We start from the raw sequence: 17,251 nt of genomic DNA, 5'->3' as shown, positions 1-17,251 counted from the left end.
TTTTTCCTTTTTAATTAAAGGATGCTATACTGAAGTATAATGCAGGATATGCAAAGAAATGGGATTTCACTATTTTGAATTATCTTTGTACCGAGGTAAGTAAATGATTAGTGAGGCTCTGGAAGTATAATTTTTTAATATGATGAGGAAATGTCTCTGCATTTATAAATATCAAATCTTGCAGCTTTGGCGTATGTATGCTATTTTTACAGTCTTAATACAGACTGATTACCTAAAGATTTTATAAGAACGTTGTTATAATATCAAAAAGCTAAATATCATTTTAATAATTAGATTTCTAAATGTCTGGAGAAATGAGCATTTCTTGGGCTTGAAATATCTTCACGTCAGGTACGTTTTTTTAAAAAAAAACACATTTTCAGATCGGGCACTTTACCGTTGAAATAAACTTAGAATCTTAGAAAATTTACAGCACAGAAAGAGAGAAATAATGTTAATGCTGGTCCCTCATTAGCAATGTATTCCAGCAGGGGTCAACTCCAGAAGGGAGTTTCTTCCAGTATCCTGACAACAATCCCTCAAATAAAATTGGATTTCATGGCTGTTTATGGGACTTTGCTATGTGCAAAATGGTGCCAATTTGCCCACAAGGTGCGCAGGTACTCCACTTTAGAGTAATATATGAAGCGCTTTGAGACCCCGCCCCAAACCACCATGAAAGCTGTTACCATATCAAATGTAAGCAGAATTATTTCTGTAATCCCACTTGCCTTCTTATCTCTCCATACTCTCTGCTATTAATTTTTTTCCCTGCTTATGTTGTTATATACATTGACATGTATGATTAGCTTCAACAGTAACATTCCAATACAAAAAAAAAGCAATTTTCATTGAAGTTTTGAACAGATTGGTTCTTTACTCCTTTGCAAAGAATTGGTTTTAATACCTTTGGGATTTTTCAGGAATTGTTTTCATTTAAACTGAGTGCTGTTAACATTGGAAGCTTTGCTGGAAGGAGTTTCTGAGGCCAGCTCTCTGGGATGACTGAATTAACTTTGGTACATGCACACGTTAACCCAGTTTGCTTCAGTGACTATGTCTTTCAACTATGCATGGCAGCTCTATTTTCACAGGCTGTCAGACTTACTAAGTCTTCCAAGCCAGCTACTATCCAAATAAAATTTACTGCTTTAGCATCCTTTTATTTTCTCCTTATACTTTGAATGCAGTCCATTTTCCCCAATATTTTTCTTTGCTAAAGGGGTTGATTTGCTGCAGTTGTTGACAGGCCATAAACCATGGAGGGCATCACAACTATGTCCTTTACTCACTTATATATGTATGAATAAGAAAAACATTACATTTGATCGGATGGGTAACCAGGAAGAGTGGGAAACTCTGGCCTATCAATTCCTCTCTCGCCCAGAGGCATCAAGACCAGTTGAAGTCTCTTAACAGCTTCAGGTGTTGAGATTAAATACCTTAACATTGACTGGGCCTTCTGGTCTGTAGGTTTATCAGAAACCATTCTAGCTTTGTCTTTCCATGAATGGGAAAGAATTTGCCAAGGGGAAGCTAAAAGAGATGTAAGCTCGTAAGTTGACTTCATCGCTAACCATGTCAAAATAGTATGAGGCAGCATAAACAAGATAAATGGGATACTGTACTGCCATTCAGTTGAGTTCAGATGCCCAGAAATTATACCCGAGCTCTGAGGCACTGACTTTCTACTCGCCACAACTTAAGAGGGTTGCACAGATCCTGGAGAGTGTATCAGTGAGGTTGAGTAAAGGAATGAGCTATTAAACAAGCTAGGGCTCTTTTTTCTTGAAAAGAGGTGTCTCAAATGGAACCTTATGGAGGTGTATACGATTTTAAATGGTCATTTCAAACAGACGTTAGGAAGTATAGAATGGTATTGAATACTTTACCAGAGAGTGAGGTTGAGGATAGAAGGTTGGATCCATTAAAAAAAATAGCTGGATGCTGCTGCAGGAAGATGGTAAGGTGGATATTTTTCAAAGGATGAGATCAAATGCACCAAAGGGTCGTCTTCAACTGGATCTCTTCTGCAATATTATGTTCATGATAACAGAAACTGTTGCAGTTACCATTTTTCCACTTATATATTAAATGTAAAATGCATTGTTAACTGATCTGAATAGTGCAGGACAAATGCTCTTAGCTATACTTTTTTAAGTTTTAAGTAAATAGGTTTCCTAAAATTGCTTTGCTGAGGGGAAAAAAGCTTTCTGCATGCCAGCTGTTTTCGTCCTCTTTGCTACTATAAAAATGAAATACAGTCATCAATGGCAATTTGTATTGTTGTCATGAAAATAACGTGAAAATTATTTTCTAGCTTTTTTCCCCAAAAGTAAACCAATAATGATCACTTTCAATTTGAAGTGGGTGTTTGTGGAGCTGAAGGAAGGACAAGCTGCATAACCCTGCGTATTTTAAGATAGTCCTATAAGTTCTATGGATACTTCTTATTACACATAAGAAGCAAGTTCAAATTATAGGGATTGAAAATGACCTTGTATAAATGTAATTATATCTGGATTCCCACCCAGATTCCCATCTCATCCCACCTATTTAATCACAGGTATGACTTTTTAATCAACTAAATTATTAGTAGCTTCCTATGAGAATGATTAACTATCTGTGAACTGAAATGGATTAACTGTGCACAAAAACAGTTGCACAAAATTTACTGGTTCAAAGAAGTATGATTTTTGGTGTTGCATTTTCTCTGATAGAATCAAGATGGCATTTAGATATCATCTAAATTTCAGGTGTGTTTTGTTACTTTCCCAAGATAAAGCCTCTCATTAAAACACTGTTTGTGGTATGAAGTTAACGTCTGATCTTGTAATGTTCTTTGTTTATTGATATGTTAGCATACAAATTGCTTGACTACTGAGAATTGCATTAATGGGATGGGTCTATTTTAATTGAGCATTGATTATGAATGGATTTGGTAAATACAAAGGGATGAAATTTATTATCATATTACATTCTGGTTTAAAAATGACATATTTATTCATGTGTGCCTTATGGCATCCAAACAAAGTACCTCATAATGCCTTGTGGACAACTTAATGAGATTTTATCGTCAGAAATGACAATATGGTATATATTAAAAGGTCAGACTTTTCAGTCTGCCCAAAGAATCTCTGCAAAATGCATTCATTACCTTATGCTGAATGAGAAAGCACTATAACTGTTTTGTCAGGATGTTTTTACTTAAATGGTAATTTTTCAATTCATTTAATGTGTTGACTTTTGTATATATTTGCAGGGTCTATTTCAATTTATTAACTTTATAAAGTTGTTTTTTTTACGAATGAAATAGTGTATTAGAATGGAGATTTTGGTTGCAATTGTTACTTTTTTTGAATTTACTCAGGTGTAAAGTATTGTTTGTGATGTGAAGGAAATGGGTAAAGGCTGCAGTGAGATCTGAGTGTTGATGACTATGAGCAGGGCTACTAACTGGCATGAATATATTTAGTGGCCTCCCAGGATCCTAAAGTGGACTGACAGCTAATTAGGCAAGATGCAAGCACGAAGCATGAAATCAACAGCTGTCACTGATAGGCTAGATTGAAAAAAAAATGTTGGTTCCTCTCACTAAAAGGATAGAAATGTGATATTTCAAACACTATAAAATTGTTGATGACTATTTGCTGTATTGTTTTCATGAGGCTGTTGATTCAATTTCTGTTTTTTTTAAAAGTCTTATGATAAAACCTGGCATTCTGTTAACTGAAGCAGTAATTGAGAAAATCCCTAATGTATTTAAACCAATCGCTTTAGACCATTTTGGGTTAGTTTGAAGAAAAATTAACAGTGGTCCAGTGGAGTGAAGCCAATAAATTTAACAAAGTACTGGTGACAATGGGAACATAACTGCAAGAGTATACCACTGTGGGTATTGCAACGTAGATGTGTGCTCACCTCATTAAGTTTAGCATATGGAAGCTGCTTTAGAAAAAAATGTCTTCTAGTGTGTCTTTTGTGCAACACTTAACTACATTTTAGATTTAGGAAATTAGAGAACAGTATGTGCATTTATCTTTCCACTCCTCATTCATGTTTGGGGACTTTTAATTATAACTGTTAGAGATGACCAAATAGTCTTGCAAACCAAATGGAGTTCCAGAGACTGGCCAGCTACAGTCAAGATAACTGAATGGTGTTGAGGGCTACTGAAGATTTATCTTCTGATTTAAAAATTGCCCCTGTGAGCTTTTCATATTGCATATTCCATCTGAAATAATTCAGCACTGATTGAAGTTTCCAAGCTATGGCAAACTACTGCTCCAGGCCAACATTGCTGTCACACTTTAAGTTGATTAGAAATTAAAATATACCCAAAACATTTGTTCACAGTGTTGGAAGAATCCACAACTAATGATTTGGCATGAGTAATAAGCAAGGAGCATCAAAATCAGATGTTTCTTAAAGACGCTCCTTGAAAATAGACCAAAAAAACTTAAAACCGTGGAGATGAAGTTGAAAACACCTAAATGATCTTGTAAATAAAGATACTACAACAGTAGGATGCTAATAAAAATCTGTAGATAGTCACTAGACCTGAAATGGGAACTTAGATTAGTGAATTTGGAAAGCTTATGACAGAGATAGCCAAGAATCAGTGAATGTAGTTAATGTGTGTCAACTACATTGATCATTTATTGATGTTGATTTCCTGATAATTTCAACAGCAACAACAACTTGGATTTATATAGCGCCTCCACGCTGGATGGCGTCTCAGAGCGCTTCAAGAGGTTTGGTTCACAGATGAAAATATTATATTTTTCTTGTATAGTAGTTTGCTTTTATCAATTTGAATTCAAGAGGTTTGGTTCACAGCTGAAAATATAATATATGCGTCATTTGGATGAAGAGTTCCGTGCATTTCAAAAACAGAAAGACACTGTTTGTCTTAATCTTTGGTATGGGACAAATTGGCTGTGAATGTCAGAAATGCTCGTAACTTTTGAGCATTGCTTTCTTCCACCTCCACCACATTGCCCATCTCCGACAATATCTCACCCCAAAAGCTGCCGAAACCTTTGTCCATGCCTTTGTCACCTCTCATGCCCCTCCTCCACTGTTCATAAAATTCAGCTCATTCAAAATGCCACACGCATTCTCACCCACACCAAACTTCGTACCCTGATTACTCCAGTCCTTGCCAAACTCCACTGGCCAAACTCCCTGTCACAGAGCGGATTGTTAAACGCACTGAGACGCCGCCCGTGGTGGAGGACGCTATATAATGCAAGTTGTTGTTGTTGTAACTGGTCGATCACTTTGAGCAATGAAGTTTTGAAATTCGTACAGCACGTTCAAGTATAATGAAGCCCTGGCTTACTTTGCATAAATGAAGAACATTTAGAAATTATTTTTGCTGAGAAAACAATATTCGATTGGTTTTAAAACTTGTAATTTTTAAATTGTTTTGTAATTCTGAAGAGGTCGATCATCTTCACATTGTTGCAAAAGTCGTTAATTCAATTAGCAAACGCTGTTGAAATCAGAAGGGGGCCAAACAAAACCATTAGCAAAGATCAGCATGTGCTAAAGAAGCATAACAAATAATGAGAGAGAAACTGGAGAATTCACTTTTAGCTGGGTGCTGCTTTGTTCATGTCTGGTCCTGATACCTGATTGTGGGACACTGCTGTGCGCAATTTGCTGATGCATTTCGCCCACAAAATACACTGTCAATCCACTTTACAATATATTCTGTGAAGCACTTTGAGACGTCTCAACGATGTGATATGTGTTATATTCAAATGCAAGGATTATTATTATTATTTCTATCAGCAGATGGCACTGTTAAATCAATTTGCAAATTTTCCTCTGATCACAATCCTTTACCTTTTTGATGAATTATTTTTGAGAAACTGGTGTAAAGTTAAAAGGGTCTTTCATGTGTATCAAAATAATTAGAAATAATGAAACAAATTCTGATGTTAATCAAAGTTTCTAATCTGAATTTTTATAATTTTTCAATTGAGAGATACTCATGCTATTCATAGTTGCACTATAAAATTCTATTGCGTTTCGGAGGTATCATCTGTTGATGTAACTTCTTGCTGAAAACTAAGGTTCAGCTTTTTTGAGCTTCATTACTATGTGCCTACCTATTCATTTCATTACAAAGTGAAGTAATGTTGGTAACCTGGGTTCTGAGACTTCAAAGCAAGATTCCTTAGATGTGCAAGTGTGTGACAGAATGTTTTAAGTTTTGATTCAGAGATCTAATGCAGGGTTTAAAATCAAGTGCGAGGTGGGCTCGTACATTGTGTGAAGGGGGCCAGGAGAAACCAGAAGACCTGCATGGTATGCAAACATCTAATTTTTGGAGCTGGAGGTCAAAATGGTTTGGAATGAATAACAGTTGGATGGCATTGCAAAACTAACAGTGGTAAATATTGACATTGAATGAATTTGATTCTGCATCAAAGTCAAATCTCAAATCATGATTTGCTGAAAACTTAAAAAAAAATTTCACATGTAGATGAAAACATAAATACGTAGTTAATATTTATTTCAAATCTTTTACCATGCGTTCCTTTGTTTGGCCAACGTTCATAAGACAGCAAAAGACACAAACAAGTATGAATATGCCAAATGTAAATTAGAATTAGCGTGTCTTGTCTCTTTTTTTATATATTTTCTCAAGCGAAATGTCTGATTCTTTGTTGAGCAAAAGTGTGGTTGTTTCTAAATTCGGTTTTGACCATATATTTTAAATGAATGTAGTTAAATAGCTGCACTTATATTCATTTATTTTTCACTGTAGTTTCTAATCAAAATAATTGAGCGGTAAGGTTGACAGCTGTGGACCGTTTGTATTGCATTAATACAGTAGAGTTTGCTACCATTTGAGTAAATAAAGACAGAAGAGAATGCAGTTCATTATTTTAGTCATGTTTGAGCCAGGAGATGTGGCAGGAGGTGAAAGAAGTTGAGGGAAGGGGGTTAAACTGACAATTTATCTAAATGACAACTAGCAAAAAGATCTCTTCAGCCAGATTGCACCTGCTATCTGCTGCTTAAAGAGAGTGAATATGTACATAAGGATTTGATATTTTTAAGTTGATTAATAAAAGATAATTTGTGTGGAAAATAAATTTAGTTTTCCAGCACACTGTGACTAAAGTAACCACTCTGAAAATGTTACTGTTAAGTATGTTACAAGAATTATTTCTTGTAAAAACCAGCATGCATTTTGAAGGTAAAATCTGCGAATTTTAAAATTAAAATAATAATCCTTGCCTTTGATATAGTGCCTTATTACATCTTCAAGATGTCTTAAAGTACTTCACAGGATTTATATTTTTAAAAATTTTATACAAAATATAGGTTTACTGATTTTTTTTCCATCTAAATGCTATTTTTTTCTCTGGGTTTAATAGACATGCAGTTGATTTCCTCCACATGTGATTGGCAGCAATATTTATGTTTCCACCTTGGCTCAGTTGGTAGCACAGTCACATTCGGATCAAAAGGTTCTGAGATCAAAAGCCACGTCACGACTTGAACTCATGGTCTAAGCCGATGTGCCAGTTCAGTGCTAGAGGAGTGATTCCCTGTAGTTTATGCTGTCCTTCAGATGAGACGTTAAACTGACGTGTCGTTTGCCTGTTCAGATGAATCCTAAAGATCCCATGATACCATTTAAAAATAATATCCCATGTCCAGGCCAAAATTTCTCAAGATAAATTGGTCATTAATTTCATGGCTGTTTTGGGGACCTGCTGTGGGTGTATTGACTGCTTGTTTGCCTACAAATATGCAGTCACTAAACTTGACAGCAATTGCTTGTGAAGCAGTTGGATAATTTTTGACATTATGAACACTATCAAATGCAAGGATTATTTATTTATGTTATTGATTACAGTAACATTAGAGAAGTTCCAGCACTGTGTAAGATGAAACTTTTATTCTCTTCAGTAAAAATTGGTTTTAATTGCCCTTCACTATACTGTGCCAAAATGCCACACTTTTTAAGAGTCCAGACGAAGCAATTTGGTGTTTAAAAGAAAATACGTAAAGGAAATGTAGTGGATTTTATGAATATGGATTTTCAAAAGGCACTTGATAAGGAGCCACAGAAGAGATTTGTTGGAAAAATTAACGTGCACAGTATTGAAGGGGTTACGACAGCAATTATAAGCTGAATTGATAAAGTTAATAGGAGAAATAATTTCCATTGGCTGGTGAGCTGGTAACTGGAGAGCATAAATTTAATGTCATCTGTTTTTAAAACAAAAACAAAGGGAGAGATTACGAGGTTTTTATCGTTACCTCAATAATACTAGGACAAGGGATTACCTACCAAAATTGTAGTTGAAGCACAATAGCTTTTGAAAGATAATTATAGTAATATTTTGAAAGGAAAAATATGAAAAGGTATCAAGGAAAGGCAGGGAAGTGGGAGAAAGTGGATAATTCTTACAGAGGGCTTGCACAGTTAAGGCAGTCTAAATAGTCTCTTTATTCTAAAATTTGATAATTGTTGATTGATATTTAAAAAGCCTGACAACCATTAGGAATTAAGTTATTGAAAGCAAAAATACTGGAAAATATTTTGCTTACTGGCAGTTATAAATTCATCGATCGTACTTTTTAAAAAATATGCATGTGATCCTTTTGAAAATTACAGTGTGTACCAAAGAAATGTTTTCCCTTTAGTTATTGTTTTACAATGGTTATATGTCTTAGAAGAGAAAAAATTGTGATATATTTCAATCCTTATTTTGGGACGTCCTCCTGACAAATGTAATCTTGTTGTTGTATTTTATTTTTGAATGTACTCATTAGTGTTGTTCTTTAGAAATGGTCCCACTAAATTCAGTTGTTGATTTACAACTTAAGATGATGACAAAACATGCAAAGGATCCAGGAAAAGTGGAAGCTGCCTTTTTGGAGTAACATTCACTCAGAGCATACTTTGTTTGAAATTTGACTTAAAATATATAGAATGAAGAGCTACATGCATTCCATTATCAAAGTCTGCCAAAGTAAATCAACCGATGTCATTTTATTTGCGTGAGTTAAAAAAAAAGCGGCAGCAAAATGGTAAATATGAATGTGTATACGAATACACTTCTTTTACTTGATTACTGCTTCTGCATTATGATTCATGGAAATGCCTCCAGTCATGTGACAGGTGTTAGTTTGTTTGATTTGATGTGTTGTCAAGCTTTGATTTAAAGCTGCTAGGCCTGCTGCCTCAGCTCCTTCTCATCCAATCCTGTCAGGGACAGACATTCATTACCCACACTGGAACAGTTTATTGTGACAAGCAGTCATTAGTTGTGATGGTATTTAGTCAAACCTCTTTGTGGCAATATAAATGTTCACTTTAGTATATTGCGAGTCAAGGCTGTCTGCCCAGGAAGTTGCTGTCCTCCAAATAAATAAATCGATTCGCATTTCTTCCCTTCTATTTAATCAAACGTATGTGAGCCAGGCCTGATGAAATTGCTTAAGTGATTAATTGCTCAGGCACTTCCTAGCCAATCCCACTGAATCAATATTTAGGCAGGTCAGAGCTATATGTATTTTGTTTTAAGGTCGGCACATAAAGAGATTACCACGCTTATTTTACAGCTGTAAGATAAGTATTGTTAAATATTGTGTTGCATTGGCTCGTTTTATTTACTGTTAATTTTAAGAAGCCACTGAGGTCGAATTTCTAGGTTAACATACATACAGAGGGAATTATAGGTATTCAAATATTATACTTATGGGCAAATGAAAACAATATAGAAACTCTGTACATTGTCTCTTAATTACATTGCTAAGTGCAATGGTGGTTTCATCCACGGACACACAGTATTTGTATATGGTAAACCTGGGCCACAAATTAGACCCCACTGATAAAAAAAAATATTTTTCATTGTTGCTAAAACACTTCAGAGTAACAACTGGATTAATGTAGATTTTTAATATGTTACGCGTATTATTAATTAAAGGCTACAGCATACTTAGAGTATAAAGAGGTTGTAGAGTCTTACCCATTAAAATTGCTGATCTTGTGCATTGGGAAAGTTTGAACTTTTGCCCTTCTCAGTATTTTACCTATTGTAAATGAGCATTGGAAAGCGAGTCTTTTACCTTTGTTCTTTATAGTGTTATATCTGTAATATGTCTGTGAATTTAGTATTCAGAAGCTTAATGCTGGTAATGGAAGTGTTTTTGTCATTTGAATGCTGCTGACGTGTGTCAAAAATCAGGCACTCCAGAAGTTGTCAGCCAGTGACAGCTTGCACTTTGTGGTTGCATTCTGAAGCCTGATTGCTCTTGCTCATATATGGAACATTCTCAGAAGCGACAGTGGTACAGAAAACTAGTCGAGCTAGGGTCAAATGTTATGTTTACATAACTTTAGGTACATAAAACTTTGATTCCTGGGTTTGAGTGTTGTCAGAATAATTTATCACAAGTTAGTAGCTTAAGAATTACATGATATTGACAGAAATCAGGGAAAAAAATAATACTGAAACAATAAGATATTCTTGATCTGAACTTAAATCGTAGAAATGTAATCTTTGCTTTTCTCTGCATTTTATTAAATATAAAGAGCTTTATGACATGTTTCTCTCCAGTTTTGAGTCTTCTCTGACACTATTATTTGTTTAATAGTATATATTCCCTATTCCCATGTAGATGCCACTTATTCCACTCCCTGGATTAAGAAATTGGTGCTCAGTTAACCTGGCACAAGGGATGGATTTAGAAATCTAGAACATCCAGGTGGCTGGCATGTCGCAAGCTACATACACTCAAAAGCGGTTCTGGTTTTTTATGCAAACCAATTATTTCAATAAATTTCACAATAATGCACATATCGGCACCTTAATGAGTACTTTCAGGTTTTTCATAAATGAGATCTGCTTTAAAATCAATCTCTTCCTGCGCCATATCCCTTGGCAATATATTTTATGTCAGTAGTTAATATATTAATATAGCAGACAAAAATGCCATGCTATTAATTAAAGTGTCTTTAGCATGTTCTGTTTTTCTTCAGTGCTGCACAACAAAATAGACATGGATTCAATAAACAAGTTTGACATTTTTGTTCTTGATTATTCAGGTTTTAGATGATGTGGAGACACAACATCTTCTACAGTCCCTTTTGCCTGAGATTGCCGAACTAGCTCTACGACTGCTGTCTGTCTGTACCCAGGTAGGTAACTTAGCTCAGTGATTTTTGGCTTCATTTTTCAAAGCTTGATCAACTTAATCGAACTACACATAATGGAAGAGCTGAGTTGGAGCTGAGTTATGAGTTTTTAAAAGTTATGACTCCTCAGTCATTTGAAATTGGTTCATGGAGGATTAAGAGGTACATCCATAATAGGATAGCATAATAAAGGAGAACAATGTTCAGAGATGGCAAACAAAGTTTCTCGAAAGTTAGTATTCAGCATTGGAATTAAATAAGTTCTTCTTCAACCCTCCGTGCTGAATAGACAGGAAGTTATTCATTATTCATTTTATTGACACAGAGAAAAAACAAATCTGTTGCATAGATTTTTTTAAATTAGATTTTCTTTTATCAGTTGAAGTAGAAATTAAGAAGTAAATATTACAGTTATGTGCTTATAAGTTTGAGATGAGATTTTATTAAACTATCAGGTTAATTGATTTTTTTAAGTCGGGAAAGTAAGTTCTGCCCCCCCCAAAATCCTGTAAATATCTAACTGTCAAATTTCTGAGCTAACAAAAGCTTTACTGCATACTAACTGGACTAAAATCCTATTTTCAACCCCTAAATTAACAGCTTAAGTTTATTGTCTCACTTGTGTGTTTCTAAGCAAATGAACTATGCATTTGGATCTAATTTGAAGTTGAACAGATAATGCGAGGGCTTCATTTGTCAGTCAATTTTTTACATTAATTACTCTGGGTAAATGATTTACCTTCAAAGAGATTTGGGTAAGGTATAACAATACAGGGAATTATATGCTTCCCTTGAGACTGCTTGTCTCAGGATTGCTCAATGAGACAAAAAGGTGACCGGCTTTTGTAATGTAAAATCAATTCTACATTTATGTTTGTGAAACCAACGTGTTGTGACTCCGCTATATTTACGTAACCTCAAACCATTTTCTTTTATTCCTTAATTGTCCAGCTTGATTTTAATCTCATAATAAACAAGCAAATATATTTGTGAAATCTATTTTGGAGTTTTTACTTGATACATGCTACGAATGGGGATTTAGATAATTTAATCAAAACTTTTCAGATATTAAATGCTGTTGACTTTTGATAGGCACTCCTATTTGAAATGCAATAAAATAAATATACTGGAATATCAACTTTGAAATATCTAGTAATAATCTTTGAATTCCTACATTTTAGTATTTTTTCTTGTTTTATGTGGATTATTTGAGTTTTGTCAAAATGCTTTGCAATATTTCTGTGCATTCTATTCAATGTTTTCCAAAGATCTTCTCCAGTTCTTTGCTGTTGCAGAATTTTTACAGTAAAATATAATACAAATTTACATTTATGTAGTAGCTTTCAAGTCAGGAGAACATCCCAAAACACTTAACAATAATGACCTCGCTCCCAAGGTGGACATGGGAGCTAAGGGGGGGGAGGAGAAAGATGACCAAAAGAGTAGCCATAGAGGTATATGAGACGGTTTTGAACAAGGTGAGGAAAGGAACGAGTCGGAGGGATGGAATTCCTGAGAAAGGAAGCAGACTGCCTGAAAATCCATCTGCGGATGTTGGCCGTGGACACGAAGAAGACCAGTGTTCGCTGAGTGAAGAGGGCTGCTGGGTCAGTGGGATTGAAGGAGGTCACAGATGTAGGGTGGGACAAGACCATGGAGGGATTTAAAGGCGAGAACGAGGGTCTTGAATTCAATCCCTGGGGGATGGAGAGCGAATGGAACCATGGAAGGATGGGGAAAACTACATTAAACAATTTCTGGTTTAATTCACAAACGTTATCTTAGGATCAATCTTTCAAAAATCTGACCCAAACTTTCCCAACTCTTATCTATAATATCATGGTTTCCAAGTATGATTTACTACACATTTTCATATCTTTAACTTGGTGCTTAAACGTATTTACTGTATTGATTTATTTTTATGAGAGGAGATACTACAGGTAATGTGATACTTGAACAACATATAAATAGTGATGCTTACTGTCCAGGAAACAACACTGATGATCAATGAACGATCGTGGAACATCAACCAACACAAGCTAGAGGGAGATGATTGACAGATAAAAATAGAATTGAAGAAACAGGAGGTCCTTTGAGGAAATATCTGATGTTATTGAATTCCAGCATTTTTTTTCAAAAAAATGGGATATTGTAGTAATTTATACAGACACATGTGAAGGTTGTTGTAAAAATGTTAAGCATGCAGTGGTCTTTATGTCCTTCAGGACTACTTCATGCCACCTGAATTAAAAATAAAATTATTTTAACATGCTTAATACATCTTGAAAGCATACTGGATTCAGGCATTCTCGCTCTGTTGAGTTTGGTTGACCTTGTCCATTTTTAAAATTAAAAATGAACAAGATTACTACTTTCATTATTAATCCTTTCAGAAAGGAAAGCAACAATCCAACCTTATCCTGCTGATGTTCTTTGAGATGCTGTCACAGGGCAGGGGTTTTCTGCAATCTTGAAATTGAACATTACCACATGAAATTCTGTTGTTACTTTTTGAAAATGCTAAGCATAAAATACAGTTCTTATTTCAAAGGTATATGAACAATGAATGGCAGAATCCAGACTCACGGTAATGAGGACATTGAAATATGTCTAACATTTGTGACCTATCACAGATTTAATAAGACAGAGCATTGAACAGTTTAACCAAGTTCAATAAAGATCCTACTCATTCTTCAAAATTGATTGGGATCTATTGGTGACTGCCCATGGCTTCATGTTAAGATTGAGGAATTGTTGATGCCAAGGATTCTATGTTCTTGTATTGACTGATGGCTGAAAATTAACCAGTTCATATTGTGAAAGAACGTTTAGCTTCAGTGGAACTGAGCAGATTTACAGTTTTCTGATGTAAGAATAATATTTTTCAGTCTGTAATGTAAACCTCATGCATTTGCTAGATCATGCAGTGCTTCAAGATATCAGCAATCAATCCAAGCAGGCGGACAAAACTCAATCAAGAATTTGTTGAATGCTGACTATCTGTTTTTAAAACTTTTGCTGAACTATTTGGTTGTGAAGACACTTTCAGCCACATTACAATTGCAGAGATTTTGTTAGCTTTTGAAGTTTGTATTTTTACTCTTTCACATAAGAAATTATACTATTGCACTGCGCTATCATACTGTACAACTTAAGTGAAAGAATGGTTTCTGGGGAAACGTACACTCTATAAGCTTAATAGTCAATGACGAACTGAAATGTACGAGCCTTAAATTAGTTAAAATTTTTCATTCTGGCAGTTGTTTCTTGCTCTTGTGCAGGAATATTAGCACACCCATAGCTCAAAAAGAATTTTGAACTGTTCAGTACATTTGGGAGATCCTATTTAAAGAATTGAGGGCCACACAAAAGCGTTCAAGTGGATTTTATGACAGGAAGTTTATAGGTGTTCAGAATTTGACATACTATCTGAGATTGTATTAATGTCACAGTAACTTTCAGTGGGGAGATGATCATTTTTATTTCTCTGAATGCCAGTTACGTTTTGGATTTGACGGCCTTTTGTTTTGTATTTGTTCGTGGAATTCAGTTGATTGTTTAAAATTATTATGAAGTGCAGAGGATTTTTATTGGGAGACTTTATTAACTGGATGTAAGATTTGAATATTCTTTTGTTGTGACAACTTTGTTTTCAGTTGTAAAGCAATAACACTTTGATGAGACCAGTGATGCTAACCAAGTGTTTGGTAACCACAGTTACACATTTAGTTACAGGTTCATGGTTTTGAATGTAGTTAGGATAAAGTCCAGAAACGATGCTACAATTGATTATTTCTGAGGCAAAATTTCCAAACCTACATTACTGTAGCCTAATCCCATGAGTTAAGTGTTTTATGGAAAGCAAAGCACAATTATGCGCATTTATTTTCTCACAAAGAACTGGTACAGGCTGAATGTAAATTGACATGATTGTTCTGGATGCAAAACAAGGAAGATCTTGCAATAAATAAAATTGCCAGCAAAAAAAAGTATTTCATTTGTACGTTATTTCAATAAAGTACTTTTTTTTCATTCTGAATATTTTTGAAAAATCTGCTTAATGATTGTAAAGATGTATCGAAAATCAGTTTTGCAGACACTACATGAAAACGCTTAATTGTCCCGAGAACATAGATTGCAGTTTACTCCTGGAGGGATTGCTGCTTCTAGGTCAGGTCTTTTAAGCTTTTCTGTTCCCCCAGAGATTCATTATCTGCAGTATTTTTACATGTAACTGAACATATAGTGCCTGTCGGAAATATTTTATATGTATATTTTAGAAGAGTTAACTTGTGTTCAATAATTTTTCAAATTTAGGTTCAAATGAATTCCGATGTTATTTTTTCATGTGGATTGTTTTTTTTGTCAGCTGGGTGTCTGACATATGTGGAAACCCATCACCGTGCTTAAGACTATCCAAACCAAGCTGAGATTTTCATGCATCCCACCTACCTTCTTTCCATCCATCCATCATACATGATGATGATTATTAGACATGGAAATCCCAGAGATAGATTGTTGGAATAGAATGCGCACTGTTAGATTGAGTAGAATAGATAGAAATTATAATACCTTATAGCAATTATAAGATAGTGGTTTAAAATGTTAAAAGAATACTATGGCTGTTGGTTTCAGACACTGTGAGAAGCTGGCACAACTTTTAGTCCTGAAGTATGAGGTAAGGGCCACCTTGAGATAAGGGGAAGACCCTGAGCCTGGGACCAGGACAATGGGATGTGTGTCTGAAAGCTTTTTCTTGTAAGCTAGCTACACTCCCAAGGACAGTACTGGGATACTGTGAAGCCTGTCTCCATTAACAACCTTATCAGTCAGACATGCCATGAGACTATCACATGATCACAAGACTTGTTCTATGAGACGAGCAGGTTCACGTGGTGACCTCGGGATGATCTGATCAGAGGCTTGGTATAGTACCCATCACAGTATTATAAAGCCAGGGTCCAACTTACGTAAGTTAGTTAACTCCAGAGCATCTAGGAGTGGTTGCAGAGGAAAACGAGAATTTGCTTGCTGCAAAGACAAAGTTGAATCTGCAACACTCAGTAGTATTGCTCTGTTTTTTAAGATAGTCATGATGCTCTTTTATACATGTATGCATAATTAAAGTTTGGTTTGATTAAAACATCCTGAGACTCTGACCTATTGGTATTACCGAATCCGAACTTGTTTGGAGTGGTTGCAAACACTCTTAACGGCACTCTCTCCCTCACTGGTCTGCCCTTCCAGGCTGGCTGGCTGTCATCAGCAGTGCCCTTGAACACCGCAGACCCACAAAGGGCCAGCCCATTTCCCGTGTGAAACTGTGGTTACCAAACACTTGGTTAGCAACACTGGTCTCATCAAAGTGTTATTGTTTTACAACTGAAAACAAAGTTGTCACAACAAAAGAATATTCAAATCTTACATCCAGTTAATAAAGTCTCCCAATAAAAATCCTCTGCACTTCATAATAATTTTAAACAATCAACTGTGCGTCCGAAGGAGCCAGATAAACTTTGTAATTTTTAGTGGGTTTATAGGAAAGGCATAGTTTGTAACAATTTCCACTGAAAAATTGCAGCCGTGCTTTTTACTGACCCAGTTTATTACACAGCGCATATTACATTGGGCCTTTATACTTCTAATTTGTGTTAGAATAGAGATGTCTAAATGGAAGTGACAAAATTAGAAGCAGTGCATTCGTGGCAGCTTCATGCTTGGACTTTGATGTTGCATTGATGGTTAGAGCGATGTGAATGAAATGTCGATATCCAATGAATGTTTTACTTCAACTTTCCATATATTGTCTGGTTAGTAATGTCTCCAAGCCAACTTCTGCTCACCATCAGAATTCAAAAACCTGTAGACAGGAGCTTACCTCTTGTGATTTTTTTCCAGCATAAATTTCTATTCTACTTCTGTGTGAAAACTGGATACTTTTGGCATATGTTGAAAATAATTTACAAAATAATTTCTACAAATTGAATTGATAAAACTCATGATAGGCAGTTTGTGATCAATTGATCATCTTTGTTTCATAAACTCTGTCAACCTCCAATCTACTGCAGCATATATTAA

The 17,251-nt window shown here is 35.2% G+C and overlaps 1 protein-coding gene across 2 annotated transcripts in view; it reads left to right on the top strand.

Annotated features, from left to right (window-relative positions):
* Positions 1–17,251, top strand: part of parga (poly (ADP-ribose) glycohydrolase a) — a 79,753-nt gene that overhangs the window by 16,479 nt on the left and 46,023 nt on the right. For both annotated transcript variants that reach the window (XM_007898354.2, XM_042336784.1), the window contains exons 8-9: positions 21–95; positions 11,084–11,176. In XM_007898354.2, coding sequence (XP_007896545.1) covers positions 21–95; positions 11,084–11,176 — 168 coding nt within the window. The remainder of the gene's footprint in view (positions 1–20; positions 96–11,083; positions 11,177–17,251) is intronic.

The sequence above is a fragment of the Callorhinchus milii genome, unplaced genomic scaffold (genome assembly GCF_018977255.1).
Source record: "Callorhinchus milii isolate IMCB2004 unplaced genomic scaffold, IMCB_Cmil_1.0 Scaffold7, whole genome shotgun sequence".
Classification (NCBI taxonomy): Eukaryota; Metazoa; Chordata; class Chondrichthyes; order Chimaeriformes; family Callorhinchidae; genus Callorhinchus; species Callorhinchus milii.
This window is presented reverse-complemented; position numbering and strand designations above follow the sequence as displayed.